The 20,184-nt window shown below is 41.1% G+C and overlaps 1 protein-coding gene across 1 annotated transcript in view; it reads left to right on the top strand.

Annotated features, from left to right (window-relative positions):
• The first annotated feature begins 3,970 nt into the window (after positions 1-3,970).
• The window catches only part of CCDC64 (coiled-coil domain containing 64), an 80,891-nt gene continuing 64,677 nt past the window's right edge, over positions 3,971-20,184 (top strand). Inside the window, exons 1-2 of the mRNA XM_012650163.1 lie at positions 3,971-4,405; positions 10,913-11,128. Coding sequence (XP_012505617.1) covers positions 3,971-4,405; positions 10,913-11,128 — 651 coding nt within the window. The remainder of the gene's footprint in view (positions 4,406-10,912; positions 11,129-20,184) is intronic.

The raw sequence follows: 20,184 nt of genomic DNA on the forward strand, positions 1-20,184 counted from the left end.
GTTGTCATATTTGGAAATATCAGGATTTTGAAGAAGGAAAATTTCATGTTTTTCCCTTAGCGAGGTAACAGTGCTTATGTGGAAATTCATCCATAGTATGTTAAGATGGGTCATGCTCCAATTCACCAGAAAATCCAGGTACCAGAACCAACGCTAATGCAAATATATTGTAAACGCATATATAAATGATAAAAATATACAGTATGAATCATGATAACTAAGAATCAGACAGACCTAAAAAAAATCATAGTATCATGTACTAGAATATATTTGTATTACACACTAGCATTATAGAGTTATTGTGAGGATTAAATGAGACAGTATTACATAAAGGACATACGGAACATAATGCTAAATATATGTTAGTTGCTATTATTCTAGCATGAAGAAGAATAAACAATATGCTTCTTAGAAGCCCGAGGGTTTTCATAACTTTGCTTTGATAAATTTTAAATTCTGGCACTAATTTCCATGTAGGCAGATACATGTTCATTCTGTTACCTCAAAGCTGACCTAACAGACTTGCATGGCTCTAAATCAGCAGTTCTCAAAGTGTGGTGCACCGACCCCTAAAGGTCCCCAGGAGCCTTTCAGGAAGGCTACCAAATTAAAAAAAAAAAAACCAAATTATTTTCAGAAAAATTGTAACAACAGTAACGCTAATTTTATTAATAATAGTAAAACAAATTTCATAATAATGCTAAATTGTCTGATACTATTTTTAACTCTGTTGACATTTGCACTGACAGTGTAAAAGCAATGTGGTGGGTAACACAACTGATACCTTAAGCATGATTCAAGGCAGTGGTACCAAAGTGTACTGGTAGATATGTTATTCTCCACTCCCATGTGCTAGTTTAACTTAAGCATGTCCCTGATGAAGTGTACTTTATGAAATCTAGACCCTCGAGTACACAGCTTTTTAATATCCCATGTGATGAAATGGGAAGTACCCAGAAAGCACTTCTGCTGCATCTTGAAGTATGATGGTTGACTTGTACCACCATTTGAGTTGAGAGCTGAACTAGCCATGTTTTTCATATTCAAATTAATGACACGAATTGCAGTATTCTAATTTGGGTATTTGGCAGACATTTTTGCAAGAATTAATGAAGTAAGTCTGTCCCTTCAAGGAAAACAATTGAAAATGCTAGTTACCAATGATAAAATTCAAGCTTTCAAGTGAAAATAGGAATTTTGGAAAACTCATATGCACCTCAGTCAGCTTAATAGCTTCCCAACACTTAACTTTTATGATGAGATCAGTAGTGATATTAATAAATGTGATTCTTTTGATATTATATAATGACACATGACAATATTTGGAAGGTCTGCATAACTCAAATATTTTCCAAATGAAAATGCATGTCATTATAGAATCAATCATATGTAGGTAAAGAGCTATTCAAAGTGAAAGATCAGTGGATTTCCTTGACATGGTTTTAGATTTCACATTGCAACTAACCTTCAAGAAACTATCACTTGTCAAGTTTTGGTGTAATATCAAAGAAAATATCCAAAATTATCTGAAAAAGGATATTCAAATATTCTTCCTTTTCCCAACCATATACATTTGTGAGATCTGATTTTCTTCATATAATTCAATCAAAACAAAATATCACTATGTTGAATAGAGAAGTAGATATAAGAATTTAGTTTTCTATTGTTAAGCCAGACATGACAGAGATTTGCAAAATGAAAAAGCAGTGCCACTCTTCTCACCAATTTTTTTGTTTGGGAATATTCAGCTATGGTTCATAAAAATACATTGTGGTAACATGTAATAGGTTTATTATAAGTATTTTAATATGAATTAAATATTTAAAACTTTTCTACATGTTAATTTCTAATATGGTAAATGGCAATACCTGAGCAAAGCCAGCGCTGAGGTTCAGGACCTTTCAGATTATCACCTTTGGTCTGGAGTAGATAGCGATGTTAACAGCTGAGTATTGTTTAGGCTCTGAATTTTATAAGGAATAAAGGCCGTAAGAAACCGTTTGACCCACTTCAGCCTCTTGATGTCCTGAAATTTCCATCTCACTGGAATGAAAAAAATAAAGGTATGATCTAACTAAAAAATGGGTTGTCTTCCAAGAGGAAAAGGAAACAATAGGGACAACTTCTAGCTTCAGAAGGGATTGTTTCTGAAAATAGGAGACACAGAGCATCACCAATGAGGTCAAAGGAAGAACTGACTGGAAATCACCCCGTAGGCTCCTCAATCCCTCTTTTAATCATTGCAGGAAGCTTTTCTTCTATGTCCACCCAATCCACCTTGGTCACAAATGACCATTTATGGTCCTCAAGACTGGCCATATATAAAGTGGCTCTACCAGTTGTAATGACCTGGGTGGGCGACTCCATCTCTCAGGCCTTAATTTCCTCCTCTGTAAAACGAGAAGAGTGACAGTATTTACTTTAAAAAGTTCCGTGAGGATTATCTAAGATAATGAATACAAAGCACTTAACACAGTACATGGCACACGCTGAGTGCCAAATAAACAGTAGTTGTTATTAGGGAGATTTCTTGCTTCATGTTCCCATCTGAGTAGTTTTTTCCGTTATCTCTCCACATGAGCCCTTTCTCTCCGGGCTGCTGGTCTCCGAAGCATCTGGTCCTTCATATCCCTGAGTCATCATCACCATTAAGATGCCGGGTTTCCTCCTACTGCTCTCTAGGGCTCCCTCTCCTGACTGCTGAGCTCTCGTGGGGACCAGACCTGAATTCCGTGACTGCGAGTCTCTCTAGGGGCTTGGTCCGTCACCCGTCTTAGAGGAACGTCCTCAGTGCCCTTGGCCCAGGGACCACCTAAGAGGTGGCGACAAGACTGAGCCTCACCGGCCCCCGAGACGTGCCCTGGCCCAGAGGTGGCAGCGAGGCTGGGGGCGGGCCCGCTCCCACAGGAGCGCTCGAGGCCGGGGGCGGGGCGGGGCGCCGTCCGAGGTGAGAACGAGGCTGGGGGCGGGGCCGTGACCCGTCCGAGGTGAGAGCTAGGCCGGGGGGCGAGGCCACACCCCGAGGTGCGCGTGCCGGGGGCGGGGCTGAGGGCGGGACCGCGCCCCTAAGTGTGCGCGAGGCCGGGGGCGTGGCCGTGCCGGAGGGGCGGTGGGGACCGTTAGGTATGCGCCAGCCGCCTCTGCAGACGGCGCGCGCAGCTGCCCCGGGCGCCTGAGGCAGCGCAGGGGTTAAGGCCGCCGGCGCCACCTGGGCGCCGCTGAGGAGACCTGCGAGCCGGCGAATCCCGCGCGGGCGCGGCGAACAGGTGCCCGCGCGCGTCAGGCGCCGGCAAAGGGCGGGGAGAGGGGGCGCGGCCGGAAGCCCGGGGCGGGGTGCGGCAGGCCCGGTGAGCGGGAGGAGCCGGGGAAGGCAGGAAGGAGCTCGCTCGGCCGCGCGGCGCGCGATGTGGAGCCGCCGCCTCAGCCCCTGCAGCAGCAGCCGCCGCCGCCGCCGCTGCTGTTGGGGCTGCCGCCGAGCCGAGGGTCATGGAGCGCGGCTGCAGAGAGAGGCCGCCGGCAGCAGCAGCAGCGAGCGTCGCAGCGACAGCGGAGCGCAGCCCGCCCCGTGAGACGCTGCCCGGCCGGCGGCGGCAGCAGCGGCAGCGGCAGCGGCAACAGGGCGGCTGAAAACCCGGCAGCGGCGGCGGCGGCAGCGGCGTTTTTCCTCGCATCCTCCCCTAGCGCTTCGCGTCCCCTAGTCTTCCCTTCCTCAGCCTCCCGTTCCCACCCTCTCGTCCTTCTCCTCCCCTGCGCGCGCGAGCAGCTGAGGCGGGGGGCGGGGGCGCGTGCCGCCGGCGCGGGGGAGGGGCGGGCCGGCGCGCGCCGCGCCCAGGGCTCGCGGGCACCCGAGGGGCGCGTGCCGCGGCGCGAGGCGAGGCGCGGGGCGCTGGGCGGCGCGGCGGGGCCCCTCCCCCCTGCAGCCTGGCGCGCGCCGGCCGGGCCGCACCGCTGCGGGCTCCGCACGCGGGCCATGTCCGCCTTCTGCCTGGGCTTGGCCGGCCGCGCTTCAGCACCCGCCGAGCCGGACAGCGCCTGCTGCATGGAGCTCCCCGCCGCGGCCGGGGACGCAGTCCGGAGTCCCGCCGCCGCCGCTGCCGCCCTCATCTCCTTCCCCGGGGGCCCGGGGGAGCTGGAACTGGCATTAGAGGAGGAGCTGGCGCTGCTGGCGGCCGGGGAGCGGCCGTCCGACCCCGGGGAGCATCCTCAGGCCGAGCTGGGGCCTGCAGCCGAGGGGGCTGGACCGCAGCCGCCGCCCGCCCAGGACCCTGAGCTGCTGTCGGTAATCCGGCAGAAGGAGAAGGATCTGGTGTTGGCGGCCCGGCTGGGCAAGGCGCTGCTCGAGAGGAACCAGGACATGAGCCGGCAGTACGAGCAGATGCACAAGGAGCTGACAGACAAGCTAGAGGTGAGGACCTCCCTCTGGGAGGGGTGGGAAGCAGGGGCAGCCCAGGCACCCGCCCGGCCCTGGGCAGTTTTGGGGAGCGAATCACCCTCCTCTTCGTTGCTTACCCTACCTCGCAGAAAATGTCCTGGAACGAACTGGAGGTAGCATGGAAGGTTTCTGATTACTAGATCAGGGCATTCATTGAACCCACCTGACTTTCCCACTCTGCTCACAGCAAATGGGTCCATGCACAGCTCCAACCACTGTGGGCCGTTCTATATATGTACTGTACCCAGCATCTAAAATAGAGCTTACAGTATGACTAATTTATACAGCACTGAGGTGATGTCTGCACACAGAAAAATGAGAAAGTCGGGAAGCATTTAAAATATGCTTATAAAATAAAAATATTTAAAGTTAAAAGCTCCAGGTTTTCAGAGAAAGTAGTTAATCTCTAATCAGGGTGTTAGCCTAGAGCTTTCCAGTTTTGACGTTAAGGCCTCTAGATGCCCTTGTCTTAACTTCCTGGCAGCTCAGAGTTGTGGGAAACAAGTGCCCCTAAAGGAGCTTTATATAGCCTTCAAATACTCAGGGATTAGGAAATGTGGTGCCATTGCAGAAATCAGGCGAGCCAGGGCTCAACATGTGACCACTGGTAGTGGATTTAATTTGGGCCTCAATATTTATGTGTATTGAAACACTACTTTTCTGTGTTCTGGGTCTCAGGCTTGCGGTTGGTTAACCAGATGCAACCTATGAGAAATATATTACTTGAATTTCTTTTACAAATAACTCTTGAAGTATCTGTAATATTTCTGCCAATTCTTGGACCAGTGTCTGTCAGTGCTATGTGTGTTTTCTTACCCTTAACTAGAAAAGGGCCTTGAATGCAACACAGAACGCCAGCATTTCTAAAATTTAGATTGCAAAAGGGAGTCATCTGTGACAATGGAGACAAGCTTAACCTTTTCTGCCTGTGTGTTGACTATTGTCACCTGGTTTGCAACCAGTTCTTTTCATTCTTAGTTACAACAAGAGAAGAGTACTGACCTGAATGAGGTTTGAAATTGATCCCAATCAGGTTCCATATCACTGCTACTGGTTGACTGGTCAGAATGTAGATTCAGAAACATTTCTGTAATAAGATTTGAATGTCTGTAGTCCGATGACATAAAAGTAAATCAGGGGAAAAAAGGAAACCGGTGAGTGCCCTGTAGTTCAGTTGACCTGTTAACTGGGTCTGCCAGTTGATGAACTCCTGAGATACCTCCCTGAAAAGTTGTTTGTGAAACCTGTAGGTAGACTGCCAAAAAGCAACCTAATGAATTGAATTGTTTAATTTTCACTTGAAGTAGAGCTCTAGAAATAAAAAGGCTGTCTTTTTTTTTTCTACTAAGGAGATTCAATTACACGGCTTTGTGAAGAAGCACTACTGCAGAGATTTAAACTTGTGATTTGAAATTCCTTTAGTGAGGGATTTGATTGAAGAGACAGTTAACTTGAAAGGACCGTCATATCAGTTTGATTAGTGATAGATTTCATAGTAATCCTGAGTGTGCAATTACACACATCCTGGATTCCATGTGGAGCCTTTATACATTTCTTCAACAAAGGAAAAAGATTTCAAAATTCCCTAACAAAAGTTTTTATTGTAAAAGAATAAATTCAACATTTTTCTTATTTACTTGATGGATTGTAATAGTTTTAAACTCTTAAATTCTTCTTTTAAAATCTTCGCTACTCTGCAGGTCAGCATATGAACTCTAGTTTTAAAAGTTTACTTTTAAATTCTGGAAATTTGTTACACAACAGTGTAAATGTCTGACACTACTGACACCTATACTTAAAAATGGTTTAGATGGTAAATTGTTACATATGCTTTAATTTAAAAATCAATTTAAAAACTTTTTTAAGTTTATTTTTTAAAAGCCAAATATTGATCATTGTTGAAACTGAGTGATGGGGGGGAGTCAGTTATACTATTTCTTCTAGGTATGTTTGAAAATTATTAAAAGTTTAAGTTTTTTTAAATGTACATTAAAAAAGGTATAATGAAATTGCCATAAGTGTTTGTTAATTCCGTCAGTGTTAATATGAGAGTGACAAACCTGATTTACAGAGGATTCTTTCATTTGATACCTGCAAGTGAGTTTTCCCCACAGTATGTTTTTTTGAGCAACCTAGATTTTAGAATGTCTGTCTAGACAAAGTACTGTCTAAAGTTTAACACAGTTGCTGTATTTTCAATTAAATTAAACGCTTGGGAGCAGAGGACCAGCCCTTACTTTAAGAAGTATTTATTCATAAGAGAACTTGACCAGGGAGGAAAAAAGCATTTATAATTTTCTGCAAACTGTCAGACATTGGAATGAAACACATTTTTTCACAGGTTGGTTTGAAAGATAAACATGGTGAGTGGATTCTGAGAGAATGGTGGTTTTACTATTAAATAATGAGACTGGTTTTATTTCAGTCCCATCTGCTCCTTTACTACTTCAGAATTGGCACCTTTCTAACTTCAGGACAAATAAGCCATTTTCAGGATCTTTTCCACCTATTCATTAGTTGATGTTGAATACCTCTGTGGTTCTTTGTGCCAAACCCCAGATTTCGTTTTGTCATTTAAAACATAAAAGTACTTGATCCTACACTACTGTGTCATTAAAGGCATGCTGTTTAAAATCTTTAATGGTTTAAATGTTAACATAGAAGTTTTTTTTTAGGTATACATCTCTCAAGGTTAAAATGAAGATTCAGGGTAACTGGAAAAACTAAGATTTTGGGGTTTTTTTCCACCTTGAATTGACTGTACTGTGTTTTATTACTCATTCACTGAATTAGATTTGCAGAGGCTTAAAGTTCTGAAGCCATTTTAACAAAATTTATTTCTTTTGCTTCTACAAATAGCACCTTCCCTCAGTTATGTTGTCTTCCCCTAGGACAATTATCATGATTCCAGTACTATTTTTTTAAGAGGGCAAAAATAATAAGATGAAAATGAGTACATAATGGGAGTCATAGTAGATTTAGAGAAGAAAACCCAGGGGTCCTGATTTGCATTCAGTACTTGGTCCTCTTAAAGAAGAATATTTTTTCTTTGTATTTTTAAAGAACCATGTCCTGGACTTATGAGAACAGTGTCACTTTTTTGTGTTTTTTGTTTTTTTGTTTTTTTTTTGTTTGTTTGCAGAAATCCATTTCTGTAAAGATCTATTTTATGTAGGCCAATGACATTTATTTGCTATTTTTTTTTAGTGTTAAATAAACTCTATTTTTTAGAATGGTTTTAGATTTACAGAAAACCTGGGAAAATAGTATGGAGAGTTTCCATATACTCCAAACCTAATTTTCTCTATTATTACCGTCTTAAATTAGTATGGTACTTTTGCCGTAATCAATGAGCCAATGCTGATACATTATTACTAACTAAAATCCTTAGTTTATTCAAATTTCCTTAGCTTTTACCTAATATCTTTTTCTTTTCCAGGATCCCATCCAGCATACCTCATTATGTTTTGTTTTTGTGTCTCCTTAGCCTCCTCTCAGCTGTGGCAGGTCCTTAGCCTTTCCTTGTTTTTGATGACCTTGACAGTTTTGATATTAACTTTTAAAATGCCATTTAACCCTGAGAAACAGGGCAGAGCATAGGCAGGACCTGACCTCCCTTAGAGTTTTACTGTTTAAGTTAGCTCTTAATCGAAAATATTTTAGGAGAAACTTTTCTTTTCTCAGAGTAGACCAAAGGCTAAATTCTGTATGTTCATTAATAGGAAACTCTTGATTTTGTCAAAGGGTTGGGAAACCTGAAATAGCAAGTTTGTCTCATGTCCAAGGAAACGTAAAGACAGAATAGACTGATCAGCACCACCTGTCCTCAGCCCCCTCCCGATTGGATTGGATTGTTTTAGTTGCTTGGTTGGGCTGTTCACTAACAGCTGTTTGCTGAATATTTTTAAGTCTCTCTGTTCTTTTAGAACACAAGCCTAATTTATCTGGCCTCTCAGTAACACTGTGATTACTGAGTTCTTGCCGTTGCCTTCTGCTCAATCTTTTTCATTTTGGAAAAATTCAGTAAAACCAAGTACACAATTTTAGGTTTGCATTAGCATTTGTTTCTGAATCCCATCTTTCTGAAGTTTCTGTAGTGACTAAAACATTCTCATTTTTGGAAGTTAGCAATATGAGAAAAGCATAGAGCAAAAAATTCTCATACTGATGAGTAGAAGTCCCTCCCTTTTTATTCCTTTTCCCACGTGCTTCAAACTGAAACTGTATAAAGTAATGTGACTTTTTCAACAAAGGTACTAGAGTGGCTATATCCAAATGAGTTATCTTCTTTAGGTCAACTTAGGAGTTTTCAGTGAAAACTGCCTTTGCTAATGTGCTTAAAATTTTAATTTTAGATTGCCATTTTTATCTTGTGGCAGGTTCTTTTGACTGCTCTCAATCATGGTAAATTTTCATCTGTTAGGGGGTAAATTTGACTTTCAGAAACATTCACAAGTCACTCAGATCAAAGTAAGGGGAATAAGCTGGCAGGATGAAGTGGGATAATCTCATATTTTAGACACACCTCAGATGTGAAGTAATGGGACTGATTTTTTTGCATGATTGTAAGCTATCCCCTAAGACTTGCCAAAAGAAGCATTCCAAAAAATATTTTGAAAGGTGAGAACATCAGTAGAATAGGAGTGTAGTTTCCCAAGGTGAAGAGATGACTAAGTACTCTGAAGTAGAGGATTCAAATGCTCATTTTAGCTTATTGAAACAATCTCAGTGTTTGATGTCAATCTTCAGTGCGTCAGAATTTCCTGAAGAACCAAATGTATGTACATATACAGATATATTCATACGTACATACACATACATGCTTGGACCTCGTCCCCTTCTTAAGTGAATCACAATCTCGGGAATTGGGGTCAAGGTGGGTATTATTTTGAACAATTACACCAGAACTTTCCTGGGAGCACCAAAAGTTAAAGGTCATTACTTTAATTTACATTTCATATACTCCTTGAAGTATAGACTTGGCTGTTGTACATACTATGCTTTTTAAGTAGGAGAACATACTTGCCTCTGTAGAGAAGTATACATGTTTATCTCACAGAAACAAAAAGATACTATTTCCTTCGATTCAAAGGAATTCTTTTTTATTGAGATTCAAACCATCTGTACTTTTCCTGCATACCATTTTCCACACACAATTTATTTTATTTTTTGAAACAATTTGTTTTATCATTCTATCCCACTAGATTGAAAACTCCGTAAGGGCAAGGACTGTGTCTGTTTTGCTCATTACTGTGTCCCCAGGACAGTGCTTAGCCCCATGGTAGGCACTCAGAATTGAATGAATGCATCAGAAATAAATATGCAAGGCTTAATTAATAGGCCATGATTTAGAGTAGTCCCGAACCTGAGCTTGCCTTAATGATTTTGAAATACAGTGCTATATATAGCCTCAAATATTTATTGAGCTATGATTTAGAGTACTAAGTCCAGTGACTTAGACATAAATCCCAGTTCTACTATTTACTAGTACTGACCGACCCTTGAGCTAGTCACTGAACCTCTCTCTTATCCTCTGCTGCTTCATTTGTAAAAAGAGATGGTTAATCTGAAGGCTCTCTGGAGTTCTTGTGATCTCTGGAAAACTCTGATTGTAAAAGCCTGGTATTATGTCATGCATGATAGATAATTCCAGAAGAAACCTCCTTAAAAAAGTAATGAGCATTTTGGTTATGGGACTTATTTTTAGTTGTTTAAATGATTGATAAATCACTGCTCAGATCTGTGATCCCCAACCCCCGGGCCTGGGACCAGTACCAGTCCGTGTCCTATTAGGTACCAGGATGCACAGCAGGAGGTGAGTGGTGGGCAAGTGAAGCTTCGTCTGTATTTACAGCTGCTCCCCATGGCTGGCATCACCACCTGAGCTCCGCCTCCTGTCAGATCAGCGGTGGCATTAGATTCTCATAGGAGCAGGAACCCTACTGTAAACTGCACACACGAGGGATCTGGGTTGCATGCTCCTTATGGGAATCTAATGCCTGACAATCTGAGGTTGAGCTGAGGTGGTGATGCTAGCACTGGGGAGCTGCTGCAAATACAGATTATCATTAGCAGAGAGGCTTGACTGCACAATAAATGTAATGCGCTTTAATGATCCCCAAATCATTCCTCCCTGCCACCCCCTGCCCCTATCCATGGAAAAATTGTCTTCCATGAAACCAGTCCGTGGTGCCAAAAAAGTTGACTTGTGAAATTTCAAGTGAATTCTCATGCCCAAGGGTAAGAATAAACATAACATTGAGTATTTTTAGTAGGAATGGTGTTCTCCTTGTGAAAGCAACTCTTTCGCTGCTGTGGATGAAGGGAATATTTTTGTAGCTGTGTATTGGGTAACTTGTCCTGTGTTGCAGGGCATTTTATTGTGCTAACTGGGAAAAAGAAGTTAGTAAAGTGTGGGGGAAAAAAAAAAAGGCTGCGGAATTTTTAACAGTATTTAAATCCTCTTCACTTTTCACCCAGCACTTAGAACAAGAGAAACATGAACTGAGAAGACGATTCGAGAACCGAGAAGGGGAGTGGGAAGGGCGAGTGTCAGAGCTGGAGAGTGATGTGAAACAGCTACAGGACGAGTTAGAGAGGCAGCAAGTTCATCTGCGGGAAGCAGATCGAGAAAAAACACGGGCTGTTCAGGAGCTATCAGAACAGAACCAAAGGTTATTGGATCAACTCAGCAGGGTGAGTCACTAGTTAAGAATTTATGGCGTAAAATACTAAAGTTGAAACAGAGCTTCTGTGTAATGTCATTCATGTATGTGGTAAGAGCAATTCTGATTTTTGACTCTCTGCCTTTGATTTTGATATTAACCGGTTAAGTATATTCCATTTACAAGAACTTAGCAGTACTAAACTAGGAGTCAGAAGCCAAAACCCATGCCTGGGATTAACCAGCTATAGAATTTGATAATCACTAATTTGGGAGATTTCTCATCTTCAAAGTGAAGTTGTGCTTAACACATTGACTGCCATGTGAGTTGTATTTAACTCAGGCTAGTTTCGAGCCTGGGGCCCCGTGAAGCAAAACCCTGCGGTTAGTTCGAGAAAATCTTACTTGTTGATGTTCTTACTGTTACAATTAATATTGACAATTTAATTCTAAAAATGTGGCTTACATTGCATATAACTCACGCACAGAAAACAATAAAAGATAACAAATTTAGAAAGGATCATTTTAATAAAACACTGTGGCCCCAGGGAAAACATTTTTTTTTCTGGTGTGGCAGTCGATGTGTTAATGATTTCTGATGTTTCTTATAGCTCTAAAAGTCTGTGGTTCCTTTCCCTAGAGAACATCTTATCACTGGTAAAATTATGTTCATTCATTTAGTTCAAACATTAAAAGATGCCTTCTTTAAACTTTTTAAGCTTAGGGAAAATTTCTAGAGCAAATGATTTTCACTGATGTTGCATTTGTGAATGTGCATTCTTTCATATTTAAATATGAAAGGAGATATGCGTGTCTGTATTTAAAATTCGGTTTTTTCCACATTAAGTAAAAATTCTTTATTTGTACCTCTATAGGGTGGTGTCATGGAAGTATTAATTAACCAAGGCCAAGGCTGTAAAATCATGGTAAAGAAGGAGGAGGAGGTTGAGGGCTGAATAGGTGGAAATCTAATTTAAATACAGAACTTACCTTTTTAACAAATGCAGGAATGTTACTAATGCCCTGGTCTGTATTTCCACCTAGTTTTGAAAATTAAGACCTGGATTTACTATTGTACTTCAGCCCTTTTTATGTGTTGAAAACAAAACTACTAACTCTTCAGTTACCCAAGAAAAAAGAACTACTCTGATTTCATCCCTAAGCACTAATGTTCTCATAAGAGCACTGCCTTGTTCATGTTGTTAGTATTTGGTGCTTCCCATCTTGGGGAAAAGCTTAGCCAGGGCAGTGTATAGTAAATTCCTAGATCTTCCACTACTTTGATGGGTGACACTCTATGAAGTTATTTCACCATTTATGTCATAGTGGCTTCCCATTGGTGTTCTGAGACCAGTGAAAACCTTCATGCCTCACAAGAAAGTGTGAAGTAAATGCTACTTGTGGGGAAGGGAGGAGAAGGAGAGGGAGAAAGAGAGAAAGAAAATGATGCCTGATAACTTGGAAAGCAGGTAGTTGCTGGGAAATATCAGAATATTTGTGAAAGGTGAGGATTCAGGTGATAGGTAGAGCTAAAGATCTTGCCTGTAGGTTTCCCATCTAGAGAATCCAGTCATTTCACTGGCTGAGAAGCAAGAGTTGGACGGTTCAAGAAGTCATTTCACAGGGCCAGCTCAGTAACAGCATTTCTGATTCAGTTCTAAAACTTTTTTCAGCAACTAGGAAGGAAATCTATATCCCTGCAAACATTTTTATAGGTTTTTGAGTCCTTTCATTCATTATTCATGAAAGATGAAACTAACCAGAGAGGCCTGGTCAGGTTGATTTATTTGTTCAAAAACATTTAACATGTACTCTGAGCAGGTGTTTCCTATGGAGACTTATGGAATGAATGCAACAAATGAGAAAAATGAGGAAATTAAGATTTCTTGGGGGCTCAGTTCATGTTCGAAAATAACATGAGCAAAAGTGGACTCAGTCCTATGAAAGACAGGAAGAGGAATGAAGGGAGAAAACAGAACTCAATATGACAGAGCACAGAGCTTGGAACTGACTCCTTTTCTCATTGACTGGGTGACTTTGTGCCTCAGTTTCCTTTTCATTAAAATGGGTGTAAACACTTACGCCTCAATAGAAATACTATTGAAATGAAAATGAGATAATGTGGGGTTTTTTTGTTTTTTTTTTTGAGATAATGTGTTTTTATTAAACAGCATAAGAGGAGAAAGATTTGTTTCAGTGTTGGTGGTTATTTTATTAAAGCAGTATGTTTGTAGTTGTTCACTTGCCTAATTTCTCTATAGAAAACCCTGATAAGCTGCTCCCAAAAGAATGTAGGAGGATAACATTTTCACTAGATCTAGATTCTTACTATCCTCTCTGGCCTTAATATAGGCCCTTGGTGTGTTTTGCAGCTTTTTTTCCTTTTCCCTTTTTAAGCAGGACAAGCCCCTGGGGTTTACGTTAGCAAGTTTAGGTTGCATTTTATTATAATTTTATTAACTGAATATTCAGGAACTAGCTGAGTTAAGTACTTTGATGTGAATTAAGATTCTCCTAGGACAAGATAGCAACCAGCAGAGTTAGTAGAAGGCCATACTTTTGTCACAATGTATACATATGTATGTTTTTATAAGCATGGAATGTATAATATCTAAAATGTAGTACAATATTTCTATGATACTTTTGTCCAAAGTATTTTTACATTGGTTTCATTTGTTGCCATGGCATCCAAGGCTGCTCCTCTTTTTTTTAATGGTAGCTTTACTGAATATATTAATAACTCATATACCACAAAATTTACCTTTTAGAAGTATATAATTCGGTGGTTTTAATATATGTAGAGTTGTGCAACCATCACCACTATCTACTTATTAACATTTCACCCACTCCTCAAAGAAACCTGTACCAATTCAGCAGTCATTCCTCATTCCTCCTAACCTTATAAGGACACCTGTTGGATTAGGTCCTACTCTAATGACCTCATTTAAATTTGATTACCTCTATAAAGACCTTATCTCCAAATAAGGTCACATTCTGAGATTCTGGGGTTTGGGCTTTAGTATATGAATGAGGACAGGGAGACACAATTCAACCTGTAAGAACCATTTTGGGGTGTTTTTTTGCCGGCAGGTATAGCTCTTAGGTCTTAGTGATGTCTGGGAGGTGTTCGCTACTGTGAGTACCTTGGGGATTTCATACACTCAGTGTATTTATACACAAAAATACATACGCTTATGACCATATCTAAGGGCTGCCATGGCCGATGGGAAGATATTTAGAACTCTGAATTTTATTCTTTGAAAAAGTCTGGATCTACCTCTCTCATTACTCTCTTTAATGGCTAACCTACATCCTAGTCTTTTGGGTAAAATAATGAAAACCTTTATTATTATTATTTTTTTTTTTTTTTTTTTTGAGACAGAGTCTCACTCTGTCACTCTGGGTGGAGTGCAGTGGCGTCATCATAGCTTACTACAACCTCAGACTCTTGGGCTTAAGCAATCATCCTTCCTCAGCCTCCCAGAGAAGGTGGGACTACAGGTGCACGCCACCATGCCCAGCTAATTTTTTCTACATTTAGTAGAGACAGGATCTCGCTCTTGCTCTGGCTGGTCTCAAACTCCTGAGCTCAAGCTGTTCTCCTGCCTCGGCCTCCGAGAGTGCTGGGATTGCAGGTGTGAGCCACCCTTTATTATTCTTTATATTTTCTTTAATTCAACATTCAGCAAATATTTACTGATCAAGGCACTGGGAATACAGTGGAGAATACAAATCCTCTGTTTTATGAAGCTAATAGGAAGAGATACATAAATAACAAACCCACACAAGATAATTAAGGATTGTGGTAGGTACTATGAAAGGTGATTTGGAGACTGACTAGAAAGAGGGGGAGTCAGCTTGGAAAGGGTTGGTAGGGAAGACTTCTGTGTGCAAATAACATCTGAGATGAGACCTGAAGGGTGAGGAGCCAGCCATGGAAGGGCCAAGGGAACATATTCTTTGATGAACACTCTTAGATTATAAACTCTTTAAGAGCAGGGACCACATCTGTCTTGTTTATTGCTGTAAACAGGTATCTAGCAGAGTGGGCATTCAATAAAAGATTGTTAAATGATTCTCTAAGGTACCCAATAAATGTTTAGAACTGTAACTTTTCCAAGAATATGCTACTCCTCCGTGTACTCTGTAAAAGGTCGCTCTTGACTACAGGCTCTCTCTTAAGATGTATACAAGCTATTTGAAAACCAGTGGTCAAAGGTATCATGGATGTCAATGCTTTGACAGGCAAGCTGTAGCTAATGGTGACTGTGTTGCCTAGAGATCTTGTGTTATCTTCATAGATACCCTTGGAATTGCATAAAAACCCAATCTTCCATGAATTGAAAAGAATGACTACATATGAGAATGGACAGAGCTTTTGTGTATTGATTTAAAGCCTGCGAGTCCTTTGTATTGAACTGTGTTTCTCCGTTGGTCTGTAGGTTGGTCAGTAACTGAGTAAGTGGCCCAGTAGTCTTCTGACCCTGCTGATGGATATGGAAATGAGCATTTTAGCTTTTATAAAAAAATTCCCTTGTCTTACGGGGATGATTAGCCATTATTTGGGTTTGAGTATCATTATGGCTTTCCCCTACTTCTTTGGAGCGTACACTGTGGACAAAAGATCTCCCTGTCTCTAGCTATATGTCATCTTACCCATTCTACCCCAAATGATCTGTAGTATGCAGAAGGAGGCAGCCAGATGTTCTCCTTGGGAAAGCTGAATGGTGACTGCTTCTGAACAGACCCTCGTCTAAGATATGTAATTGCTCCCATGCAGCCCTGATGGTTTCTTCCCAAAGGAGAACTCTTGAGAATTCACCTCAAAATCATTATTTTTTTCTCTTCGTATTTACTTAGGTATTGTGCTATATTCTTTTTGATTTTGTTTTCCCGGGGACCTCTCCATTAATCACTTTTCCCCTCATTACAGCTCTGCAAGTGTTTGTAACAAACCTCTCCCTGATTCCTCACATCAAGAATTAGGGTCATGTGCCCAGTCGCTATGGCTTTGGGTATTACTAGCTAAGTGCCAAAGAGGGAAGCTGCATTTGGGGCAATATACAAAAAGGTCTGTTTCAAAGGCTGAGAGAAGCCAAAAAGGGTTTTTACTATAGAATCACTGAGATAGGGAGAGGGGGATAAAGAGCATTCAGCAGGAAGCTAGGCCTAGGTCCAAGGCCAGGAGAAACTCAAGCCTGCATTTTAAACTAGAAGCGTTTAGGCCAAGAGCTGTCTGGAGGAATAATCTAAAGATTGGTGATAGAAAGATTGAAATAAAGAAACAAAGATGCAGTGTAGTTCAGGTGAAGCCAGGCAACGTGAAATGTAGGTCTATGAAAGATTGGCACCCAGTGGGTTGTTGTTTTTGTGAACTTTGGTTTATCTGGCTACTTAAAGATCTAAGCTTTACTGGATATACCTTGTAGATACTCAGAAATTCTAATTTTGTCTCTATCCCAAGTTTCTTAAGTTTTTATATCTTCCTAAATTTAAATATATATATTTTCATCATTTTTTCTGATAGCAAAAAGAAGGCATGTAAAATAATATTCAAACGATAGAAACCCTCCTTTTTTTGGGGTTGTGCTACTGTCCAATGGGCACATAGTGAGGGCAGTATTGCTAACGCCTACACAACACGCCCACATCAACTAGAGTTTTGCTTTACCTTGGTGCAATTTTTGGAAAAAAGAAAACCCTCTTTTCGGAAAAAAAAAAAACAAATGTTTGATGTAAACATGAAAATCTCTCATGTCTCTCATGATCTGCCCCTGAAGAAAATACTAGTGACAGTTTGGTGTTAAATTTTTTTGTATCTTTTTCATATATCATACACATATCTTGCATAATTTTTCTAGCTTTTTTTTTTTTTTAAGAGGCAGGGTCTAGCCCAGGCTGAAGTACTGTGACGTGACTATTGCTCACTGCAGCCTTGAACTCTTAGGCTCAAGTGATCTTCCTGCCTCAGCCTCCCAGAGTAGCTGGGACTACAGGCATGCACCACTATGCCCAGCCAATTCTTAAATTTTCTGTAGAGATGGGGTCTTGCTGTGTCGTGTAGGCTGGTCTTGAACTCTTGGGTTCAAACGATCCTCCCACCTTGGCCTCCCGAAGTGCTGGGATTATAGGATTACAGGCATGAGCCGCCACACCCAGCCTTTTTCTTTCTTTCTTTCTTTTTTTTTTTTTTTTTTGAGACAGGGTCTCACTGTCAACCCAGCTAGAGTGCAGAGGCATTATCATAGCTCACTGCAGCCTCAAACTCCTGGTCTCAAACAATCCACCTGCCTCAGCCTCCCGGAGTAGCTGGGACTACAGGTGTGTGCCACTGTGCCTGGCTAATTTTTTTATTTTTAGTACAGGCAGGGTCTTGCTTTTGCTCAAGGTGGTCTCTGAACTCCTGAGCTCAAGCTAACAATCTTCCTACCTCAGCCTCCCAGACTGTTAGGATTACAGGCGAGAGACACCATGCTGGCTTCTTTCTTTTCAAACAAAATGGTTTTGTTAAATTTTTTTCAGTTACTGTATCTTGGACTTTTTTTGTATTTTAATGGTTGTATATAGTATTCCATATAGTATATATGGATGTAACGTAGTGTAACCACTATACTATTGAAGAGCAGATGTATTGGTTACAGTGATTTAGTGTTACAAACACTCCTGCAGTGGATGTCCTTTGTTCATATGTCTTTGTACTCTTACATTAGCCTTTCTCTAGGATAGAGTCCTAAAAATGGGATGGCTAGGTCAAAAGGCATATACATTTAACTTTTTAATAGATACTGTCATATTGCCTTCCAAGAATGTTTTAATAGTCTATACACTCCCTAACATCTATCTTTATTAAGAATGAAAAACCTGTTCTGCATGTGTAAGTAGTAGTGCTTACAGCTATAAAGAAAACTGAGGTAATTATCATCACCAAAGTCAGGATTTGGTTACCTGGGGAATAATATGTGTGGTGGTGGGGAGGGCGGTTGTCATCATGGAATGGTGCTTGGGGGAGGCTTCTGGAAAGCTGTCAACATTCCACTTCTTTACCTGAGCGGTATTTACATGGCCGTTTGCATTATAATTATTTGTTAAACAATACATATGTTTTATGTGTTTACCTGTATACATACCCTTAGTTACATTTAAGGTAGTTATATTTCACAGTAAAAAAACTGAGTCATTCAACAATATTTATAATGTATACATATGAAGTCACTGTTCTGTGTAACAGAAATACTGCAGTGAACAAGGTGAATTCCCGGTCCTAAAATAATGCAGGAGGTTGACAGTAAAGCAGGAAATACATAAATAAAACAAAGCAGGTAGTGATAGTACTATGAATAAAATAAAGTCAGGTAAGGAGGAGAATGTGGTAGCTATAGGAGTAACTCAGTGTTTGATAGGGTTCTCAGGAAGGAACCTTTGGGGAGGCGAAGTTTAAGCAGGGTAAAGAGGAGTGAACGTATGTTCCAGGCAAAGAAAACAACATATGAAAGCCTAGGAACTGATGTGGCTGGGGTGTGGTCAGCTCAGAAAGGGTGTAGGAGATGAGGTTAGAAGGGTAGTCAGCAGCCAGATCTGCTGTGATACTGAGTTGGGATTTTCTCTGGTGTGCTGGGAAGCCAGTGATGTGTTTTTTGGCAGGGGAGCATAGTGACCTGATTGATAACTACTTTTGAAAGATTACTCAAGTTGCTGTGGGAGGATGGATTATAGGGGCTGATCGTAGAGGCATGGAGATGGGTGAAGAAGCAATTTTCGAAGTGGAGAGTTGATGGTAGCTTTGATTATGGAGGTGTGAAAAGGGTTAGATTGGATATATGCCCTGAGGGTAGAACCAATAAGACATGCTAATGGAATAAATGGATGTGGGAAGGGGAGTTAAGGAAAAAATAATTAAAAACGACTCCTAGGTTTTGTTTTGAGCTACTGGAGGAGCAGTGGCATGGTTAACTTGAGAGACTAAAGACTAAAGGAGGGAAGGGGGTAGTTTGGAGTGTAAAATCAAATAATTTTGTTTTGTACTGTATGGACTGTTAAGTTTGAACTGCCCTTTAAACATCCATGTTAGTTTCACATAAGTAAAACAATGAGAATTCTGTTGTATTTACGTGAAATACTGAGTTAAATTTCCACAGCCGTCTGAGCTCTCTTGGTACTCGAGACCCTGTTCTAGTACCTTAGAACTTACTCATTCACAGTGACTGAAGCTGTATTCAGACAACAGTCTCCCCCGACTCCTTACCCCCCAACCTACACACTCTCAGCTCCTGGAAGAGCCATTCTCCTGAGTTCATGTCTGTGAGGTGAGATGTGTAGGAGGAAGTTGATGCAAACAGGGGCTTTGTCTCTGTTTCCTGCCTGTTGGGATCTGTATTCCTTAGTTACCTCTAATGTCTTATCCACACACAAAGAATATAGTTTGCATACTAGCTGAAACTGATCTTCCCTGAAAAGACTAATTTTCCTCTGAAGAGTAAACAGATCCCTGTTCTTTAAATACTCATTTTGGATTAGCAGCTCTGCATCTGGTACACTTCTTGAAGCAAATTTCTCCCAGATTCATTTCTTGGGGCTAAAGGCTTTAAAACAGTGTCCATAACTGTCCCAGTCACTGTTCCTTTGTTGGGTGACCCACAGCCATCCTGTTTCTAGGACACTTTACTGTGAACAACTACAGCTGCTCGTCAGAAGTTTTAATTGCTGAATGGGCTTTTGTTCCTTTTGAGGTGGGGGGCTGTATTCTTATTTTCTTCTTAAAAGTCTGCTTCATTTACAGGTGTTATGTGACAATTTTTAGTCAGCCTATCCCTGTAAGAAGTTAGGAAAACAGGATTGTTCTTCCCAACCAAATAACAGTAATTTAAATTTTCGAAAGATATTCACGTATGTGACCCCTTCTTATCCCATTTCTACCTGTGATGGAAGTAGTGGTAATTATTCTTTATTTGGCAGATAAGGAAACTGAGTGTCAGAAGTTTAGTGACACTTGTTCAAGGCCTTACACTAGTTACAGGTTAACCACTGGTTTGAAGATTGGTTTTTGTACATTTTCCAGGATGGGTAGTCAATCAGAAATAAAAACCTCTTC

The sequence above is a fragment of the Propithecus coquereli genome, unplaced genomic scaffold, assembly GCF_000956105.1.
Source record: "Propithecus coquereli isolate 6110/MARCELLA unplaced genomic scaffold, Pcoq_1.0 Scaffold314, whole genome shotgun sequence".
Classification (NCBI taxonomy): domain Eukaryota; kingdom Metazoa; phylum Chordata; class Mammalia; order Primates; family Indriidae; genus Propithecus; species Propithecus coquereli.